Source organism: Heptranchias perlo, chromosome 6, assembly GCF_035084215.1.
Source record: "Heptranchias perlo isolate sHepPer1 chromosome 6, sHepPer1.hap1, whole genome shotgun sequence".
Lineage (NCBI taxonomy): Eukaryota > Metazoa > Chordata > Chondrichthyes > Hexanchiformes > Hexanchidae > Heptranchias > Heptranchias perlo.
In genome coordinates, this window is record NC_090330.1 from 101,008,861 (window position 1) to 101,031,540 (window position 22,680).

Consider the following 22,680-nt stretch of genomic DNA (forward strand, 5'->3'; position numbering starts at 1 on the left):
TGAATATTATCACTTTACTGTTTGTGGGACCTTGCTGTGCGCAAATTGGCTGCTGAGTTTCCTACATTACAGCAGTGACTACAGTTCAAAAGTGTTTCATTGGCTGTAAAGCACTTTGGGACGCCCTGAGGTTGTGAAAGGTGCTATTTAAATGCAAATCTTTATTTTTTTTCTTTCTTTTACTCTGATCATAGAATCATGGAATTATAGAAAGGTTACAGCACGTAAGGAGGCCATTCAGCCCATCGAGTCTGCGCCGGCTCTATGCAAGAGCAATCCAGCTAGTCCCACACCTCCGCCCTTTCCATGTTCTGGCCAGGGTTATTGTGCAGGCTTGTGATTGAGGTGTCACCTTTGCAGAGGAGCATGTACTTCAGTTCAAAGAAACTTGTCAAAAATTCTGCCTTAGAATTGGAGGAGAACTTATTAGCAGGAATACCATTGAGGTTTGCTTTCCTCCTTAACCTTAACCACAGAAACTACTCTTTCAGGGTGAGGTACTTACTTGGAAGACAGATTGGACCAGAGTATACAGGTTCCCTGGCACATCGGTAGATTGTATTTGCGGGCAGTGTAGTTGGCGGTGCAGTTATGTCAATTACAATTCCGAGAACAATCTGTGCTGCTGTGGAAGGTTAATATGATTGTGGTTTGGCAAAGATTTCCATGAGGACCTCTTCAAACAGATAAAAGGGTTTGTAATTATGGAGCCTTGCTTCTATGTGTGCCTGCTCTTTTCTGTTGTGAGCAGCCTTGTCATACAAGCAAGGATGTATTATTGAACCTTTGGAAGTGTCCAGAGCGCACAGAGTGGCATAAAGTGCCTATCCTGTCGCCCACCGTGGGTGTGAGTAGATGAGGATGCAGCATGCATGGTATTATTACAAGGACGGGGATGAGTAATGAACATTTGGTATGCGTGGCTTTATTACAACAAATTCTTGTGTAAAGCCCTTTTAAGATGTCAGTGTTCCAAGAGTTTTGGTTATAACTTGCAGCTGCAATCACTGGCTCCTGCTATAAGGGCATGCATAGTAATCATTTCATGGGCTGTAAGGCAGTCTGAATTTGGCTTATTCATTCTTGGGATGTGGGCATTGCTGGCAAGGCTGGCATTTATTGCCAATCCTAGCTGTAGGAACATAGGAACAGGAGTAGGCCATTCAGCCCCTCGTGCCTGCTCCGCCATTTGATAAGATCATGGCTGATCTGTGATCTAACTCCATATACCTGCCTTTGGCCCATATCCCTTAATACCTTTGGTTGCCAAAAAGCTATCTATCTCAGATTTAAATTTAGCAATTGAGCAAGTATCAATTGCCGTTTGCGGAAGAGAGTTCCAAACTTCTACAACCCTTTGTGTGTAGAAATGTTTTCTAATCTCGCTCCTGAAAGGTCTGGCTCTAATTTTTAGACTGTGCCCCCTACTCCTAAAATCCCCAACCAGTGGAAATAGTTTCTCTCTATCCACCCTATCCGTTCCCCTTAATATTTTTTAAACTTCGATCAGATCACCCCTTAACCTTTGAAACTCTAAAGAATACAACCCCAATTTGTGTAATCTCTCCTCGTAACTTAACCCTTGAAGTCCTGGTATCATTCTAGTAAACCTACGCTGCACTCTCTCCAAGGCCAATATGTCCTTCTGAAGGTGCGGTGCCCAGAACTGCTCACAGTACTCCAGGTGCAGTCTAACCAGGGTTTTGTATAGCTGCAGCATAACTTCTGCCCCCTTGTACTCTAGTCCTCTCGATATAAAGGCCAGCATTCCATTTGCCTTCTTGATTATTTTCTGCACCTGTTCATGACACTTCAATGATCTTTGTACCTGAACCCCTAAGTCCCTTTGGACAGCCACAGTTTTTAACTTTTTACCATTTAGAAAGTATCCTGTTCTATCCTTTTTTGATCCAAAGTGGATGACCTCACATTTGTCTACATTGAATTCCATTTGCCACAGTTTTGCCCATTCACCTAATCTATCAATATTGCTTTGTAATTTTATGTTTTCATCTATACTGCCTACAATGCCACCAATCTTTGTGTCATCGGCAAACTTAGATATGAGACTTTCTATGCCTTCATCTAAGTCGTTAATAAATATTGTGAATAATTGAGGCCCCAAGACAGATCCCTGCGGGACTCCACTAGTCACATCCTGCCAATGTGAGTACCTTCCCATTATCCCTACTCTCTGTCGCCTTTCGCTCAGCCAACTTCCTAACCAAGTCCGTACTTTTCCCTCGATTCCATGGGCTTCTATCTTAGCTAACAGTCTCTTATGTGGGACCTTATCAAATGCCTTCTGGAAGTCCATATAAATAACATCCATTGACATTCCCCTGTCCACTACTTTAGTCACCTCTTCAAAAAAATTCAATCAGGTTTGTCAGGCACGACCTACCTTTCACAAATCCATGCTGGCTCTCTCTGATTAACTGAAAATTCTCGAGGTGTTCAGTCACCCTATCCTTAATTATAGACTCCAGCATTTTCCCCACAACAGATGTTAGGCTAACTGGTCTATAATTCCCCGGTTTCCCTCTCCTTTCTTAAAAAGCGGAGTGACATGTGCAATTTTCCAATCTAGAGGGACAGTTCCTGAATCTAGAGAACTTTGAAAGATTATAGTTAGGGCATCCACAATGTGCTCACCTACTTCCTTTAAAACCCTGGGATGGAAACCATCTGGTCCTGGGGATTTGTCACTCTTTAGTGTTATTATTTTCTTCATTACTGTTGCTTTACTTATGTTAATTTTATCGACTCTCTGTCCCCGATTCAATATAAGTTTTCTTGGGATTTCCGGCATGCTATCCTCTTTTTCTACTGTAAATACTGATGCAAAGTAATTGTTCAACATGTCCGCCATTTCCCCATTGTCAATGACAATATCCCCACTTTCAGTTTTTAAGGGGCCAACACTGCTCCTGACCACCCTCTTTTTCCTAATATAACTATAAAAGTTCTTCGTATTGGTGTCCTTGAGAAGGTGGTGGTGGGCTGTCTTCTTTGCCCAGGGCAGCAATCAAGGTGTAACAGGATGTGAGGAGATACTTTGTGACATACTTGCTTTGCCCATCTACTTGGTATAAAGTACTGACGAGTCGCTTTGTTGAATCTTTTTGGAAGTGTGCAAGCTTCTTTCTCACTTGTCGGCAAGTGATCAACATAACATTTAGAGTCGCATCACCTTGTGCTGGGCATCTGAATCGCTCCCTTGTGTTGGAGGGGAAGGGTGGTGTCCTGCAATGTTGAAAACAGTAATCCTTTTTGCCACTTGCTGGAGTAGCAACTCTGCCTTGGTGCTGCTCCATTATTTCAAGTAAAAAGTTATTTGCAATGATCATATTTTTTAACTATCTTAAACCTCCCTTTCCTTTAAAAAGGAGCCGCCGTCTTTGAACTAACTGCTGCAGCGCTGGATTGAACACTAAGAGTTCACCGTGACCTTAACAATGGAAAGTTAGAGTAAGAATGGCCATGGAGTATGTAGGCAGGCACTGCACATTGTTCCTGTTCCTGCGCTGCATGATTCAAAAATCTGCCCTTTATGTCTGTAAGACACTCTCAAAATGTCCCCATACCAATTAGGTGGAAGAACAGATTAGTATGAGAGGAACGATGGCAGTCAATCATTCAGATCTTATTTGGCCCTCGGTACAGCACAAAATTGAAATGCATGATATAATTTGATCATGCTGTATTTCAAGTCCGCTCCTCACTTTAACTACTTCACTCTGGGCTCTTGTGGCAAGTGAGAGGGGAGCTTGGAGCCAGAGTTAGAAAAAAAAGAGACTGTGCGAGGAGCTGCAGAATTGGCAGCGCCTCAAGAATAGGGAGCCAACCCAATTAACGCACCCAGACAAACTAGTTTGGTTTCTTTGCAGCTCTGCCCTGTTATCAACATCCACCCTCTTGAACATTGCCAACAAAACACCCGGATGCTGAAGCATGTAACACTACTATGTTAACATGTACAAATATGCCTACAGATTGATTTATCCATGCATGCTTCTCTGTAATTAGTGCAAACATAAGGTACACCGACATCGACATAAATTTCTGGAAGAAAAACCCTCATGACCTTTTGTGTTTGAGTAAATCACAAAGATTCAGTGTATTAGAAAAGGAAAGTGCACATGGTATAAACTAATCATTTGCAAATAGTGGTTCAGTGCAAAAATAAGTACCTCATGTTTTCAGACTGTGCAATCCCATTGTCTCACTTGGTGATGCTGGAAGAACATTTCTGCTCTTCACTGTTTATAGTGAAATTATAAGCTCACATATAAAGAACACGTTTACGATTGTTCGATAAATAATGAATAGCAGAAAGTTTCCTCTTCAGTTCTTCAGTGAACTGTCACTTCACAGTTTATCTTCTATGTACCCTCGGCTCTTTGCAAAAATAGTCATAGAAACATGTCTGTAATTCTTGCACACTGTGGTTGGATGATTTCTGAGGGTGAATCAATTTGCAAAGGCTGAAAACTGGGAGACGATTGCATCAAGTTGGTAAGTGTGGTTTTATGAAGTCAGCCTTTCAGCTGTCCTGTCCTTTAATACGTGCTACACTTTGCCCTAACAAAACCGGCATTGGTTGTTGCCTTATAAAATGTTCAGTTGTGTCCTTTTGTCCATCCTTTACTGTACTAATCTATGCGTTCACATAAATAGGCTGACGTTCCTTCTTCACAGGACTGTTGAATAAATGTGCGTTTTTCTTGTCCGCTCCTTAATGCCGCCTGGCGTTGTCACATTTTACTAAACCATCTAATGCCAACGAATTGTTTACTTCTTTACCAACCAACACTTGAGTGGTGAAGAATTCAACACTTTTGAGTTTTGGCATTTGTCTCTGAATGTTTTCTCTTTTATGCTTCAGTGATGGTGAAAGCAGGAGAAGGGCCTTTTCTGGCTGCAGCACGGAATCATTGAGTGGGGGAGGAATTGTCCTCACACCTCGTCGGATCTCGTGGCGCCAGCGGATCTTCTTGCGTGTCGCTTCGCCCATGAACAAGTCCTCTGCAGCCATGCAGCAGAAAGGAACATTGGACGGTACGGTGTGCCAGTCATTGGGTTCTGGGAGTTGTGGGCAGACATTTTGCCGTGGGAGGACCACCTTAGCACCAAGCTGAAATGGTCTACATAGACAAACGGGGGTAATCTACCGGGGCATGAAATCAGGTGGGTTCTACCATGGACAGGCAATGTATTCCTCTGGATTACCACAGGCGGTGGACACGAAAATTTATCCCATCATCTTGTAATAGTTGGTGAAGCACGAATGAAGTGATTGACATTCAAGGGTCACCATTAACAGTTTTTCTCTGAGATTGAAGCTTAACGAAGCACAACATTGCTTGATTACATTTTTGAAGATCAGGGAAGAATTTTGTGTCGCTTGTCCGCAAATTAAGTAACTGGGTAAATTTTACTTGGTACTGTGGAAGAAACGGGCATGATGAATGGCCTCTTTGCATTCTGTGATTTCTTAGGTTCTTATGTAAACATGATGCTGCAGACATATGTCTGTGTTGTGCTTTTCTCAAGCCAGATGGATGGCATAACAAGATACGATTTTCTATTTCTGTAGATGGTTTTGACGGCATTGAGTTGCCACCTCTTTCTCCTCTTGCGCCAGCTGTGGAGGAGGACCCTTTGGCCTCTCTGCTGCAGGCGGATGACCTCCCAGTTGGGGAGAAGAAGAAACGCCCCTCGGAGGTGCTCCGGATCATGTGGAGAAAAGCCATCTGTCAGCAGATCCTATTGCTTCGGATGGAGAAGGAAAATCAAAGGCTGGAAGGTTAGCTCTCACAGAAATATTGAATGTATTGTTAACGGCCATTGAAATATCCGCTGTGGATATAATGCATTTGAGTTTCAAAATTGTATCAGAGGGAGAATTTTTCCTCAAGCGAACTTTGGCAAAAAAAAAGGTGCTGATGGGTCCAATATGGCACACGCTCATAGGATTGGTTAGGGCACTGCCAGAGTCGTCCAGGGGGCACGCCTAAGACTAGCCTTAGGTCCACGATGCATGCCGCAGTCAGTTTTCTCGGGCCTAAAGCAGCCAAACCAGCGGCCGTTAAAGGGGCCGCTAGAGGCTGTCACCAGAAAGGTAAGTTTTCAAAAAAAAAAGAAATGGACTTACTTGAATACGGAGCCAGGAGGGGCAGGAATGCTCCTCTTGGCTCCATGTTTGAAACTGCGGATTGTCGTCGGACACTATTTGCTCCCCCCTCCCCCCCCCCCCCCCCCCCCACCGGTCACGTGATGATGACTCATGAGGTCCAATTTTACATGGACCTCTTGCATCAGATTTGCGCATGGCGGTTGGGGTGTGAATCAATTTCTAGGCCACTGTCTCTTTTCACTCAATTAATTTTTCTCGGTGGGGTGCAGATGAGATCTGTATAATAGACAAAGTGAAAACAAAATATATACAGTACATATTTTAGGAACTGTGTGAGGGTCATCAGAAATGGTCAACCTTTACCTCAAAACAGTAGAAACCGCTCCTTTTTTTTCCTCTCGTGTTCGTACAGCATGAACTTCCCTCCTCTCCCACTCTCCAAATTCCTCTACTGTTGTGAAAATGTTGATGGTTGTCTCTACTGATGCATTGCTTAACTATGAATATCAAAGAGCTGGGTGAGATTGCCTTCAAGATTTATACAAATAGCAGATTGGAATTGACTTGATGCATCGAGGACAAGCAGTTCTTAAGCAATTCTATCTAAAAGAGCGTTTAATTCATTGAGGACTCCTGACGTCACTTAGTTTTCCATGTTGATATAGATTTCAACAGCAACCTATTTCTAAACTCCTTTACACGCTCTTGTACTTAAAAGAGCTGCTTGCTTTATTTTTTTAAAAAAGTATATAAGGGTAAAGTTTGCAAGGCTGTACTCCATACTTGGAGGATTTATTTCAATCAACAACAGAGTCCAAAGTGCTGTGAATCAGAGACACTGCCCTCATGCTCTCGTTGATGTAAAATTCTAATTTAGGAATGGAGCCTCGCTAAAATTTAACTGATAGTTGTTCTCATGAGGGTACGGATTCCATTTAAAAAAAAAAATTGTGTTAAATTAATAATTAGGGAATCTTGCCTCCCTTCATCCTGTCAGAGGGTCGGTTGCAGTGACTGAAGCCTGTTCAGTCTATCACCAAACAGCATGTTGCCTTGGAAACAAGGTCAGGCTGCAGTTGGGAGTAATGTCCAGCTGCAATTTGCTAAACATGCAGTGCTCAACATAGTGGCCCTGGCAGGGTAGCAAGAGTCGTACTTAACGTAGCTGGTGTACGTTTGTGCTACACTATTGCATTCTTGGAAGGTGTCACAATTCAAGAGTGTGACACACACAGTGTGACACTGCACACTGTAACAGAATCACAGCTTCACCTCCCGATTGGTAACTTAACAGCACGGTGGTTATTCAAGCCAATCGAATACCAGGTGTACTGCCTGTGAACAAATCAAAAGCTGCTCCATTCACGCAGCAGGTAGCACCAATCAGGAACAAGTGACCAGCACCAGACCGAGCAATCGGAGCCATTATTTGCAAAACCACTAAGTACCACAAAACCGACCAACCAAACTGCCCAAAATACTCTGCTCCAATTTCTTTCAGCGGCCATGACTAACTGCTTCTAAAAGTTAAATTGATAACTCAATACACGTTTTAAAAATTCTCAAATAATGCAGTGACCTTCGCCATCAACCTGGCAATTTTATCTGAGACATCCCAGTAAAACTTCCCTCTACAATCTCCGTGCCCTGGGCTGGAATGCTCGTAGATTTCCAGTGCTTGAGTCAGCTATCCTGCCGATATTTCCCAGACTCTGAGCACATTCCATCCATGACGGGTAAAACACTGGCCCGAAAAATACGCCGCCCTTCCGGCATACTCCCATCGTAACTTCGGCAGGAACCTAGGCCGGGAACTAAGGGTGGAACAAGTACGAATCGCACTCGCTGGTCTAAGTTTCAGGCGTGGCTCGGCCCGGGGCATTTTAACTCCTGGGCCTCATCTACGTGCTGCCGATCAGTTGGCCGTCCAAAAAGGTTAATACATATTTATCAGGCTGATGGCTGGTACAAGAATTGTACTCCTGTCGCTGCTGTTGTCAACAATGACATCAGTGGTCTGCAGCTCCTTCTAATTGACTCATAGAAATTTCAGTACAGAATGATGCCATATAGTCCATCATGCCTGTGCCAAAGCTGGCTCTTCAGCTGGAGCTATCTGCTGTATTCCCATTAGGGAAATCATGCTGTGGCAGAATTGCATAGAACATAATAAACCAGAACATACTTCATTCACCACCTCACCAGCTGGATATAGCTGGGGCTCTGTGATAAAGAATATGATTTCAAATCGAACCTTGGGGCTCTGCCTTGCCTCACAGATTAAAGCTATGATTCAGCTTTGTGGGAAATGGAGAGTTCCCATACAGCTGTTTGATGCATCATTGCGGATCGATCCCAAACAGTAATATTCGGTAGCGGGGTGGAGCAATGCATGGCTGCATACATTCAGTGAGTATACTGATCATAGATGGGCTATTGTTTTTCAAGTGCACGTATCTCAGTTTTAGAATGAAAAGACACAGATGAGTTTTTCACATTCCTTTTTCTTATACACTTGGACTGACTGCCTGCGATGTTTTGAAAACTGGAGAAAATAATTGATATTCTTGCTTGCTAATTGATGTCAATAGGCAGTGAGTGATACTCAGCCAAACTGAAATCAAGGTTGATGCAGTAATGATCTTCTGCTTGTAGACAGCTTTAGCATTTTTGGGAATATATGATTTTACATAGAATTACATAGTATTTACAGCACAGAAACTGGTCTATGCCAGTGTTTATGCTCCACACGAGTCTCCTCCCACCTTACTTCATCTAACCTTATTAACATATCCTTCTATTCCTTTCTCCCTCATGTACTTATCTAGCTTCCCCTTAAATGCATCTGTGCTATTCACCTCAACTGCATCTGTGCTATTCACCTCAACTAATCCGTGTGGCATCAAGTTCCAGATTCTAACCGCTCTCTGGGGAAAGAAGGTTCTCCTGAATTCCTTATTGGATTTAGTAGTGACTATCTTATATTTATGACCCCTAGTTTTGGATTCCCCCACAAGCGGAAACATTTTCTCTTTGTCTACCCTATCAAATCCCTTCATAATTTTAATCTATCCGGATAATCTTTCCTAGATTTGGGTGTGCACTAAATGCACCGCTGGCATCTATAGGAGGACATAAGTATTGCAATATAAATTTATGAAAAATGGGACGTGCCGTGCAATTGTAATGTCAACTATTGATAGGACCCCAGGGACAGACAGACAGTTAAATCTATCCTGATCCTAGGGTGTAATAAACCCAGCATTGATTTTGTTTTTTTTTAAGCAGGAGAGCCAACATTTCTCCTCAAGTAGTAGATATGTAATCTGTTTAAATCATGTGTTGCTGCAAAGCTAAACCAAAGTTTCCTGATATCACATGTAATTGATGACTTTTATACTGTCATATTCTTAATGCTGCTGTGGAGATTTCAGTTCTTTTCAAATATGGTGCCTTTGGTAGAAGGTAAGACCACTTCCATTGGAATGTACAGTGCTGTGAATGAATGATTGTAAAGAAGCCTTTTTAATGGGAATAGAAATGGTGTTGTAATACAACGTGATGGCCTTTCAACATCTTAATTTTTTGACCTGCACTCCCTGTGAGTGCTGGGAGCAGCTGATCATGGAATGAGCCCTTTCGAGTTACCAACAGTAATTGTAAACAGAAATCATAAAGTATTCTACCTCGCGCACAGAAAATAGGAAGAAGTTGTAATCAAGCTCACGCTCCCGATAAATCCAAGGACCCCTAGTTTTCAGTCATGGTTTCCATCAGTGTGTCAAGAGCTAAAAGTAATTTATCAGCTGCCCCGGGGACGCAGTAAATCCACCATCTAGCGTGATAAGTAATTCAATCAGAAAGATCCCAGGTGTGGTCCCCAGTCTGTACTGTTAGTTGGTCAGGGTGATGCAATTGGCCTCAGTACCCCCGGACAAGTGAGCAGGGTTGCCAACCCTCCTGGAGTCTTGAGGAATTAAAGATTCATCTTCAGGACACTGCTGAGGGCAATCCGGGAGACAAATTATAGGGATAGTAAAGAAAATTGTGTGTATTATTCATTTTTGATTATTAGTTATAAAAATATTGGAGAAGGATTTTTTTAACTGGGCGGGGCGGTTGAAGGCAGGAGGTCATGTGATGAAACCTCCAGGAATACGTCCAACCAGAGTTGGCAACCCTACAAGTGAGGGAAGTAAATTAGCCAGGGTTCCCACTCCTGGTCACTATCCCGTGCTCACAGTCACCCTTGCTGGAAGTGCTCGTGTTGAGTGAGGCCGGGATCTCACCCAGCTGCATTGTCCCTCCCCACAATTCAGTAGATGGCTGCCAATCATTGTCCAGGCTGACACGTGAAGGCTGGCGATATGGGTGAAGCAGCCTCTTTAGGAGAGGTGGCAGGCGTCCTTGGGGGTAGAGTTTCCGCTTTGGGCACAGTTGGGAAATTACACCCAAAATGCGCTCAAAATTGCACTGGTTAGGTTACAGCTCAAGCTCCCATTAAAAATTCATTTGCATAATCACAATCGTGATTCAATGAACCAGCACAATCGAGCAGCGTAATAGAACATAATCATTTTTTTTTCTTTCCATTAAAATGTATTCCTGGATGTATGTAATAATTGTAACCTGGTGCAGTTTTATTAATACAGCTGAAAATGGGTTTATCATTAAAAATAAGCATTTTTAATAAGGGTGACCAGTCCTCCACCTGTGAGTAACCTGATTCAAAACAGCACCACTGTAGCAAGCTGCACACCACAACTCAAAGGTCACACGCACTGGCGGCTATTCATCCATGACAGGCAAATCACCCAAACATCTTGCAGGACGCTCACCGACAACACGTCCCGCTTTCATGCAGGAGAAGGTGGCGCACAACAGGAGGCAGCATGTGGCAGTGGCATTTAGCCCCTCGACCCAGTTCCGCCATTCATTGAGATCATGGTTCATCTGTGACCTAACTCCATAGCCCCATATCCCTTAATGTACTTGGTTAACATAATTTTAAATCTGAGATTGATAGATTTAACAATTGAGCTAGCATCAACTGCCATTGGCAGAAGAGCGTTCCAAACTTCTACCACCCTTTGTGTGTAGAAGCGTTTCCTAACTTCACTCCTGCAAGTCCTGACTCTAAATGTTAGGCGATGACCCCTTGTCCTAATATTCAAGTAGGGAAGACCTCTAAAAACAGGTACAAATGCATCAGCAGCCAGAAGCAATAATCAGCAACTAACTTGTAAATCCTGCATGGTCCCTTTAAATAGCGCTGATGGGGGTTGGGGGGGGGGTCCTCCAGGCCCTGTCCGACATGTTCAGCTGTTCGTGGTTAAGACCAGTGCGTTGGCTGGAGCGTTGAGTGCCAAAATGGTATCTATCCCTTTAAATCACCGTTGTACACTGATCTAACACATAATCTCTTTACATGGTACCGGCGGTCATGAGCAAACGCCTGCACCAAGAAGGCGTCTGGCGCACGTCACGCTAGAAGTGTGCGTACGCATTCCGGACGCCATTTTGGGACCTTAGACGGCCACGTAGCGCCTACGAAACGGGCGCTACAGGGCTGAATTTATAGCCCCTTGTGTTTACCAAATGACCATATCTGTTTAGTCCTGGCTGCCTTGCTCAGCTATAGTAATTATTTGAGGAAGTGGAGAGCAATGTACTGTCTGAACATTGTGGTGCTCTATGAATTCTGTATTATTAATCTGATGAATTTTTAAAAATAATATTACAGCAAGCAGAGATGAGCTTCAGGCCAGAAAAGTGAAATTGGACTATGAAGAGTTTGTTCTTTGCCAAAAAGAGGTTTCTGCGGTTTGGGATAAAATGCTGACCACTCCAGGAAGGGCAAAGTTGAAGGTTGACATGGAGAAGGTTCACACTGCTCTTAGTCAAGGTCAGTGCTTGATTGCTAACTTGGTTTCTCACAGTATGGGACTCCTTCTAGTTAAGCAGCTTCCCGTCAGATATCACCGTTTATACAAAGTAAAATCACAAAGGCAGAAAATGTTGTTTAAAAAAAAACAGACATGAGCATGTTAAAACTAACCATATCCTTTGTAACCATTTAATTTAAAAATGAGCCCTGAAAGTTAGACTCCCTTGTTAAATGAAATCCAAAATGTCAAGGAATGTGTGAGTACAGCCTGCATTATTTTACTTGGCAAAAATTTTCATTCCTTTGATGTATTTCGCATGATAAGGAGACATTTATCACTTCGATTGGATCTATTTAATAAATTGCAATCAACAAGTGCTCTTTATTTATAGTTGATATTTTGTCAACAAGTTTTGTGTGACAAGGCTCAGGATAACTAATAATTCTAGGATTCTTCAATGACTGTTAGTAAATAAAAACAGGAAATCTTGATAAAACCTGCCACAAAAAAGTACTAATGAATTTAGTGACCTGTGTCTGTGATTTGCTGACACCCATATAAACACAAGCAGCCATTTTCTGTGGGCTAAGTGTTTAACCAGCGTATTAAGCATTTCTTTCCCTCCCAGCCCAGCCAATTCTCTGCCTTCCTGTTCTGTTGGAATATGGTCCCATGAGCACTTTAGTACCCAGTCTAAGAGCCCGGTATCCCGGTGTGGAAACTTTGACAGTGAGTTTAGCAGGGTATCCGATCACAGGGATACTTCTAGCAGATCCCGATGCTATTCACACTGACCCATTCCCTGCAGGCATTGCTGGGTTGCAATGAAGACTGGAACAATCCCGGTCTGGGGGGCTCAGCTGCTCACTGCCATTTGGGAGAGCCAGTTGTCAGCCATTTCTTATACGTTTCGGTCAGTTTTGAATGATTTCTGAAGCCTCTTTACGTAGGGACGCTGCTGAAGACTCTCTCTATTTTTCTTGTTTGATTTGTAATGCTGCAGAGTGTTCCAAACTCTACCACAATCGTCTTCTGAAATGGATAAAAGAGCTTGCTGGGGGGAGGATGTACTGTTACGAAAAAGTTTTATTTTAGGTAGAGATCCTAATGGCCAGCAATCCCACATTATCCTGTGTCAATTTTGAGCGCAGTGTTACGAGTTCAGTGGTTGTTACTGTCTTGATACCTGGAGTATCTGCTTGTGCGTCACAGACTAAGGCTATGAAACAAAGGGAAGGTGGCAGATACAGGGTAATACCCATAACCTGTGTGAACCTTCCCTGCAGCACTCGCAAAGGCGGAAAAATGGAGTTGAGGTGCAGATCAGCCATGATCTAATTGAATGGCGGAGTAGGCTCGAGGGCCTTTCTTTTAATTCATGGGATGTGGGTGTCACTGGCAAGGCCAGCATTTATTGCCCATCCCTCACTGTCCTTGAGAAGGTGGTGGTGAGCCTCCACGTTGAGTGGGATTGTACAACTGAGTGAAATGCCCTCATTTTGGAGGCCACCTAAGAATCAACCACATTGCTGTGGGACTGGAGTCACCTATAGGCTAGACTGGGTAAGGACAGCCAGTTTCCTTCTGTAAAGGACATTAGTGAACCAGATGGGTTTTTACAACAATCCAGTAGTTTCATGGTCACCATTACTGATACTAGCTTTTTATTCAATTAAATGAATTTAAATTCCCCAGCTGCTGTAGTGGGATTTGAACATATATCTCCAGATTGTTAGTTTAGGCCTCCTGGTCCAGTAACATAACCACTATGCTACCCTACTCCTATCAATGATTACCCCAGAGAAATGACTTGCAGTTGAACAGGTTGTCTGGTATATATTGTGTGTATAAACCATCACATCGAATTTATAGCACAGAAACAGGCCATGCCGGAGTTTATGCTCCACAAGAGCTTCCTCCCACTCTTATTTACTTCATCTGCCCCTATCGACATACCCTTCTATTCCTTTACCCATGAAAATAAGTGGCTTAATTGTTAGTGGTTGTTTGTTATTGCAGAAAATGACAGTGTGGAGGTGGAAGTACAAGTTACAGTGTGTGCAGCAATCTGCTTTTAAAGAGGGTGCCTTTGTGTGACAGGTGTACCAAAGGCTCGGAGAGGAGAGATCTGGCAATTCTTGGCCGAGCAGTATCACTTGAGGCACAGGTTGCCGGAGAAACAGCAACCGGAAGATATTTCATACAAGGAACTTTTGAAACAGCTGACTGCTCAGCAACATGCTATCTTGGTGGACCTTGGTAAGAGTTCCTTTTAAGTGACCTCGATTTTATAAATACAAAGAGCAGAGGCTCGTAACCGTGTATTACTGCTGGGGTGGAATTAGTAGATTTATCTTATGTGGGCTAGGGCTAAGAAAAATAATAGAGTAATTTTCCCTGCTCAATAAGTGACCCTATTCTCTCAAAAAATGTACTTTCGGCCAAACCAAGGACTTTTCCCTATGCAGTACCATTTTGTTGCCAGGAGATGGTGATGTTACACATTCAATTATAATTTTAACATTTTGTAACAGCCTTTAACAACTACCATATCCTCCTGTTTGATTTCCTCCTCTCCCTGTTGCTTAAAACTTGCTTATCTTGCATCTGACTTTTGTATATATCTTCTCCAGTCTCCTTATTTTATACTGTTTTTTTTTGTATCTCAGTTATTTTTCTCTCCAGTTTCTTTTTCTCAGACTGCTGTGCTTTAATTAAGTTTTGTTTCGTATCCGAATTTCTCCTATATCGGCTTAAGTGTACTTTTTCGCCCTTGTGGCTCTTATTTTTCTCATCCCATCTTCCTGCATTATACATTGTGCTCTCTTTATTTCTATTGCCTTTTCATACTGCTGGATTCCCCCAACACATTCCCTTGTGTTCCAATGCAGGGCATCCTCCAGCTCAGTCATAGGACCATTAACTCCTCTATACTAAAAATAAAGACTTGCATTTATACAGGGCCTTTCACAATCTCAGGACCTCCCAAAGCACTTTACAGCCAATGTAGTACTTTGTGAAGTGTAGTCACTGTTGTAATGTAGCAGCCAATTTGCACACAGCAAGGTGATAACAACTAGATCATCTGTTTTTTTTAGTGTGGTTGGTTGAGGGATAAATATTGGCCAGGACGATACCCTGCTCTTCTTTGAACAGCGTATGGGATCTTTTACATGCCCTGACATGGCCTCGGTTTAACTTTGCATCTGAAGGACGGCTCCTTCAATAGTGCAGCTCTCCCTCAGTACAGCACTGGAGTGTTACCTGAGCTTTTGTGCTTAAGTCTCTGGAGTGGGACTTGAACCCATGACCTTCTGATTCAGGGGCAAGATTGCTACCCACTGTGCCACAGCTGCTTAGACTGCAGAAGAGTGACAGCAGTACCATGCTCGAGTCACTGCTTACAACAAATGCTCACATAAGCAACATTGTGCCATTCTGATGCCGCCAGCTCTACCATGATGGATTTCAGCAGCTATACTGGGCATGCCTGGCAGGACATGTTCTGTTAACTCTTAGAGGGTTAAATTATGAGGACAGGTTGCATAAACTTGGCTTGTGTTCCCTTCAGTATAGGAGATTGAGGGGAGATCAGATCGAGGTGTTTAAAATGTTAAAAAGGATTTGATAGGATAGATGCGGAGATACTATTTCCTCTGGTGGGGGAGTCAAGAACAAGGGAGCACCATCTTAAAAGTAGAGCGAGGCAGCTCAAGAGCAAAATCAGGAAGCGCGTTTTCACACAAAGGATAGTGGAAATTTGGAACTCTGTCTCCCAAAAGGCTATGGATGTTGGGACAGTCGGAGCTTTCAAGACTGAGATCGATGGATTTTTGTTCGGTAAGGGTTTCGAATGATATGGAGCAAAGACAGAAAAATGGAGTTGAGTTACAGATCAGCCATGATCCAATTGAATGGCTGAGCAGGCCGGAGGAACTGAATGGCCTCCTCCCGTCCCTAATGTTCTTGTGACTCACTTTAACCACAGCAGTGCACACAAGTGGGAGATAGTGATCCTCACGCATGAGAGCAAGAGATTGCAAGTTACTGCCTGTCGAATAAAGGCGAGTCGGTAGGCCTGATTTTCAGAGGGTGCCGTCTCGGGTAAAGGAAGCTAACAATTTTATTGATTCAGTGTCAGGGATCCGCTGAATTCTGTTGGAAGCAAATTCCTGAAGATATCATTCTGCTGGTTTTATTAAGGGAGGGGCCGATACCAGTCTCCTCTGACATCTTGATGCCAGTACAAGTGACTTCCTATTCTTTCTTTCTTAGGACCTTCTCTGCTTCTTGTGGCAATGCTAAAAATGTCACCTTCTACCAGCAATTGATACTATCTTCAATTGGTGGGGGATCCAATAATAATCACTGTCCGCTTACTGCGACATGTATTTTATGCGATAAATTGCTTTTCCAGCACGCAAAATAACGTTGCTTCTTTTTGTGTTCCTACAGGACGAACATTTCCCACCCATGCATATTTCTCTGCACAGTTGGGAGCTGGCCAGCTCTCACTGTTTAATCTCCTCAAGGCCTACTCGTTGCTGGACAAGGAGGTGGGCTACTGCCAGGGTATTAGTTTTGTTGCCGGGGTACTCCTTCTGCACACAAGTGAAGAGCAGGCCTTTGAAATGCTCAAGTTCCTGATGTACGACCTAGGCTTCCGTAAACAGTACAGGCCCGACATGATGTCATTGCAGGTATCGTGTGAGTTGTTCTGCTTTTAAAAATTAACGGTTTTTGATTTACAATGCGTTCAATCTATTTCCAAAGTCGCAATCAAACTTTCTCAGCTTGGGTACAGAATTAATTATATTGGCCTGGAATTTCCAATTGGAAAATTTACTCCATAGTGAGTTGTTATGATCTGGAATGCGCTGCCTGAAAGGGTGGTCAAGCAGATTCAGTCGTAACTTTCAAAAGGGAATTGGATAAATACTTGAAGGAAACATTTGCAGGGCTGTCGGGAAAAGGCAGGGGATTGGGACTAATCGAATCACTCTTCCAAATTGGCACAGGTACGATGGGACGAATGGCCTCCTTTTGTGCTGTATCATTCAATGATTCTACTCTATGAAAATTGCCAAGTTTCACAAATGAATAACTGGCACAGGGACCTGATCCTTACCCTACACATCCTTTAGATCTACAGTTTTAGAATCAATATTTATGTTTTCTAGGGGCGACTTCAACAATTAAAGTACTCAAATTCTATGCTTTTGTATTTAGTGTAGAGTGTATGACATGAAGTTCCATATAAAGCTGTAACAGTAATGGATCCTTTATTTGCTAACTTAAAGAGGCAGGCAAGTCTTGGGTGAATACTTTCTTATTCAAAGTACTGTACTTGCTGATATTTTAGAGAAAATAATGCAGTCACTAAAATTTTGTTTGATGTTGTTTGAAAGAAAAGCACTTGATTATCTCAGCTTCTGGAAGCCACTTGAGGTTAATCCTCCCTCCCTCCCTCCCTGCTAAGCTGCTCTGTGATGTCGTCAATTAGGAGTGTTCCGGAAGGGATCTTTTGCACACAGTGGAATTCACACTGGCTTAAAAGCCATTCTGACCCATGGGAACCCTGGGAAACTATGCTGGATACTCCGCACCCCAGCTGGCAGTGTGTTTTCCCAGGATCTGAATCGGTTGCAAGATCTAGTCTGAAGTTGTAGTCGCCATTGTTTAGAATGGAGCCACTCTGAAGGCTCCCCATTTGTAACGTCATGTGGTAGCCTAGCAGGGAGGGAAGCCTTAAGTCATGTTGCTCCCATACAATAACTATCATGGCAGAAAAAGTAGTATACCAAGAGGTGTATGAGAGAGACTCTGTGATTTAACTCCCGTTTAAATCATTCAATCTTTTTCCAGACATCTGTTTCCTGGCCAACCTACAACACAGTTGGCCTTGATATGCTAACATTTCTGGTTATGTTAAAATTGATGAATTTATTTGAGATATTGCGCTTGGTATTTTGCCTCTGACCTACCCTTGGTCCCCAAACTGTATCTGGATCTGGATCAAGAGCTTATTTTTTCTTTTCTGTGGTAGTGGTTGTCCCACAGCATTGCTTGTATCAATGGACGTGGAGCAGTAGTCTGGCAGTGAGGCTGCGTGGTATAGTTGGTGTGGGGAGTGGGAAGGAGACACAGCTATGGCCCAGCTCTGAGAGAGGAGAAGAGGAGCCTAACGGTGTCAGAGAAGGAGCAGGCAGACCGTAATGGCGGAATCAGCCGGGAAGCGGAGAGTGAGCAACAACGGGAAGAAACTAGTTGTGTCAAGCTTGTCGTCGAAGGAGAGCACGGGAATCCTATTGGGAGAAAGCACGGATAGTGGTGGGGTGGGGAAATCAATTTAAAAATGAGATTTATTCATTTCAGTGTATTATCTTTAAAATAGTAAAGCAATGAAATTTAGGCACTGAATAATAATCGCACTAAAATAGGAGCAGCCGGGATGCAGGGAAATCACACGGCAGTTGTATCGGAGAATATTTCTTTTTCTGCTGGAATGTGAGTCGACATTTTTGTGACTGAACCAGTGGGAAAATAAAAAAATAGACACCAGTCGAACCGATTTGGGGGGGAAAAAATCAAACATGAGCGTACACTGAACCAATCGGAAAACTCCTGGCCAAGACTTCGGATGAATGGACAGGACACAGACAGAAAACATCAAAAAACATCACAGCCAGAGGTCGTGGTCCGTACCTGTACCAGTGACATAGGTAGAAAGGGGAACGAGGTCCTGCAGGAAGATTTTAAGGAGCTAGGAAAAGAATTAATAAGCAGGACCTCAAAGGTAGTAATCTCCGGATTACTCCCGGTGCCACGCGCTAGCGAGTATAGAAATAGGAAGATAGAGCAGATGAATGCATGGCTGGAGAGATGGTGTAGGAGGGAGGGCTTTAGATTCCTAGGGGCGTTGGGACCGGTTCTGGGGGAGGTGAGCCCTGTACAAGCCGGAAAGTACAGGGGTGAAATTAAAAAGGAAATTAGGAAAGCAAAGAGTGGGCATGAAAAAATACTGTCAGGTAAAATCAAGGAAAACCCAAAGATGTTTTATAAATAAATTAAGGGCAAGAGGATAACTAAGGAAAGAGTAGGGCCTATTAGAGACCAAAAGGGTACCTATGTGTGGAGGCGGAAGATGTTGGGATGATTCTTGATGAATACTTTGCGTCTTTCTTCACAAAAGAGAGGGACGATGCAGACATTGTAGCTAAGGAGGAGGAATGTGAAATATTGGATGGGATAAACTTAGTGAGAGAGGAAGTATTAAGGGGATTAGCATCTTTGAAAGTAGATAAATCACCAGGGCCAGGAAGAATTGTATCCCAGGTTATTAAGAGAAGCAAAGGAGGAAATAGTGGAGGCTCTGACCATCATTTTCCAATCCTCACTGGATACAGGCATTGTGCCGGGGGATTGGAGGACTGCTAATGTTGTACTATTGCTTAAAAAGGAAGCGAGGGATAGACCGAGTAATTAATGGCCAGTCAGTCTAACCTCGGTGGTGGGCAAATTATTGGAATCAATTCTGAGGGACAGGATAAACCGTCACTTAGAAAGGCACGGGTTAATCAAGGACAGTCAGTATGGATTTGTTAAGGGAAGGTCGGGTCTGATTAACTTGATTGAATTTTTTGAGGAGGTAATAAGGAGGGTCAATGAGGGGAAACAAGGCAAGGGAATACAAAATAAATGGGAGGATACTGAGAGGTGTATAGGGAGTGAGGGACCTTGGAGTGCATGTCCACAGATCCCTGAAGGTAACAGGACAGGTAGATAAGGTGGTTAAGAAGGCATGTGGAATACTATCTTTTATTAGCCGAGGCATCGAATATAAGAGCAGGAAGGTTATCCTAGAAATGTATAAAACACTAGTTAGGCCACAGTTTGAATATTGCGTACCGTTCTGGTCACCACATTACAGGAAGGATGCAATTGCAATAGAGAGAGTACAAAGGAGATTTACGAGGATGTTGCCAGGACAGGAGAATTTTAGCTATGAGGAAAGATTGGATAGGCTGGGGTTGTTTACTTTGGAACAGAGGAGGCTGAGGGGTGATTTAATTGAGGTGTATAAAATTATGAGGGGCCTAGATAGAGTGGATAGGAAGGACCTATTTCCCTTAACAGAGGGGTCAATAACCAGGGGGCAAAGATTTTAAAGTAATTGGTAGAAGGATTAGAGGGGAGCTGAGGAAAAATTGTTTCACCCAGAGGCTTGTAGGGGTCTGGAACTCACTGCCTGAAAGGGTGGTAGGGGCAGAAACCCTCAACTCATTTCAAAAGTACCTGGAAATGCACCTGAAGTGCCGTAACCAACAAGGCTACGGTCCAAGTGCTGGAAAGTGGGATTAGGCTGGGTGGCTCATTTTCGGCCGGCGCGGGCATGATGGGCCGATCGGCCTCCTTCTGTGCCGTAAATTTTCTATGATTCTGTGAATTGTTTTGAACTTTCCAGGCAGAGAGAGGAGTATGAATGTAGTGGCAGAGAGGTGTAAGTGCAGCGGTGAAGGAGCGTGAATGCAGATTCACGGCCACGTTTTCTCACCCAGCGAGTGTGAGCTGTGCAGCGCCTTCACGCAGAGTCACCCAACTCTTCTGGGCAGAGTGGTGGAGGCAAAAACCCTGGAATCGATTCAGAAACAACTAACCGTAGCAACGGAAGGTGCGTCGGCTTGTTCCGGACGGGTGAATGAAGATGGGACAAATGGCCTTCCTTATCTGTAAGCATCGAGTGTCAGAGGACTGGCACTGAGCAGATCCACAGAGATGGCACATCGACGAGCCGCTGTTCCTGCTTGGCTCCTGTTGACAGTTGCAGAGCTGATTGTCTGGCTGCACCTTCGATCGGGGAGCGATGCAAGGGAGGTGGCAAGAGGCAGAGAAGAAAAATAAATTCAAAATGTACCAAATGTGCTTCTCAATTCAGTCAGTTTGAAAAGGTAGCTCCCACGTTCAGATTTAATGTGAATTGTTGTTCATTACTCGTTAGAAAAGCTCCACCAACTGCTGCACATTGCACTTATTCACAAAGGGAAGCAAGCCCAAATCTACAGACAAACAGTCATTAAAGGAGCAAGCCTGTCTTTCTATAGCTTTTGCAGCATTGGCACTGGGCAGTAATGAGAGAAGCTTTAATCCACGAGAATTTTAAAAGCATTTTTTAAAACTGGCAAATGTGGAAGGCTCTACTGTTGCACTAACTCAAATTACTTTTATACAATAGAAATCACAAGGTTTCCTTTGGGCTCTCCTCTGCTTTCTTTTTTCTGTGGTGAAATTCAGCCAAGCTGAAAAGCAGCTTGAGCTGAAAAATTGATCTGGTAATACGAGCACAGCCTTGTGTGTGTTGCATGATTCAGTGTCACCCAGTCAGGCACATGCAGTTAGCTGCAGCAGTACATAATGAGACTGTCAGAGGCAAAGTGATTGTGTTCACTGTGGCTCTGGAAATTATAAATATTCAGAATAATGCGCATTGTGAACTTGGCAACCCAGGTGAAATCAATTCTATTTCACTTCCTGCAGCAGAAAATAGTGCACAAGAAAGAGCAGCAGAAACAGAATGGCTGTTTCTGAGCATGTTACCTACAGGATAACACACAGATGGGGAGCGTGACGTGAGGGATTGCCATGTTTCTGGGTTCAAATGGCGGCCACAGGCTGCGAGGTTGAAGCTTGAGCAACTCATCAGCATCATCTTGATCTGGAGAGGTGTCACTGTGTACATAGCTCCTCTGTATGTGTTATTCTGGCCAGTGTAAATCTGGGGTGTTTATCAGAAACATGCGAGCCACGTGCAAGCCAGGCTTTGTTGCTCGGCTGCCGAGCATCAAAGGAACCAATGTTACATTGACGTGAGTGTTTTAGTCGTATATAAGTGCAGAAATACTTTCTGTTTTAGGAAGATTTAACAGCGACTTCCTCAGTCTCAGGCACCATGATTGAAACATGTGACTCGTATTGCAGGGCTATATCCCACGACTAATCCTACAGTTAAATGGCCTTTAATTTCACTATATTTTACAAGGAAATAGCCTATACCATATCTATACAATCTATACATATTTGAAAGTCATTCGAGAGAATTCAGGTATCAAATTTTCACAAGAGGAATGCTTGATAAAATCACCCGTTGCTGTGGTCGTATTGGTTAATAAGACGTCGTTTCATTGGGTCATACATTAAACATCCATGTCGGGAATTTTCTCGGGGGTTACAGTGACAGATGGACAAAAACTCTGGATAAACAGTGTAAACAGGGTTTCTGCCGATCTTCCAGCGATGTGACGGCAGCTGATTGGGAGAAACCCCCTCCCCCTCGAGGAAATTCCCAGTGCCCGTATTTGCCCCTGCCCATGTGGGACATTAGAAGAAAACTGAATCTTGTGTTTCACTGTTTTTCTCAGTTTAATGGCTTCACTTTACGACAACAACAGGATGAGAGGGTTGTCCTATGAGGAGAGGTTGTGTAGAATGGGCCTATATTCTCTGGTTTAGAAGAATGAGAGGTGATCTCATTGAAACATATAAGATTCTGAGAGGGCTCGACAGGGTAGATGCTGAGAGGCTGTTTGCCCTGGTTGGAGAGTCTAGAACTAGGGGGCATAGTCTCAGGATAAGGGGTCGGCCATTTAGGACTGGGAC

General features: G+C 43.4%; 1 protein-coding gene across 5 annotated transcripts in view; it reads left to right on the top strand.

The window, feature by feature from the left end:
* tbc1d4 (TBC1 domain family, member 4) overlaps positions 1-22,680 on the top strand; it is a 215,932-nt gene that overhangs the window by 172,964 nt on the left and 20,288 nt on the right. For all 5 annotated transcript variants that reach the window (XM_067986534.1, XM_067986535.1, XM_067986537.1 and 2 more), the window contains 5 exons: positions 4,889-5,061; positions 5,600-5,809; positions 11,883-12,044; positions 14,128-14,286; positions 16,483-16,727. In XM_067986534.1, the coding sequence (XP_067842635.1) occupies positions 4,889-5,061; positions 5,600-5,809; positions 11,883-12,044; positions 14,128-14,286; positions 16,483-16,727 (949 nt within the window). The remainder of the gene's footprint in view (positions 1-4,888; positions 5,062-5,599; positions 5,810-11,882; positions 12,045-14,127; positions 14,287-16,482; positions 16,728-22,680) is intronic.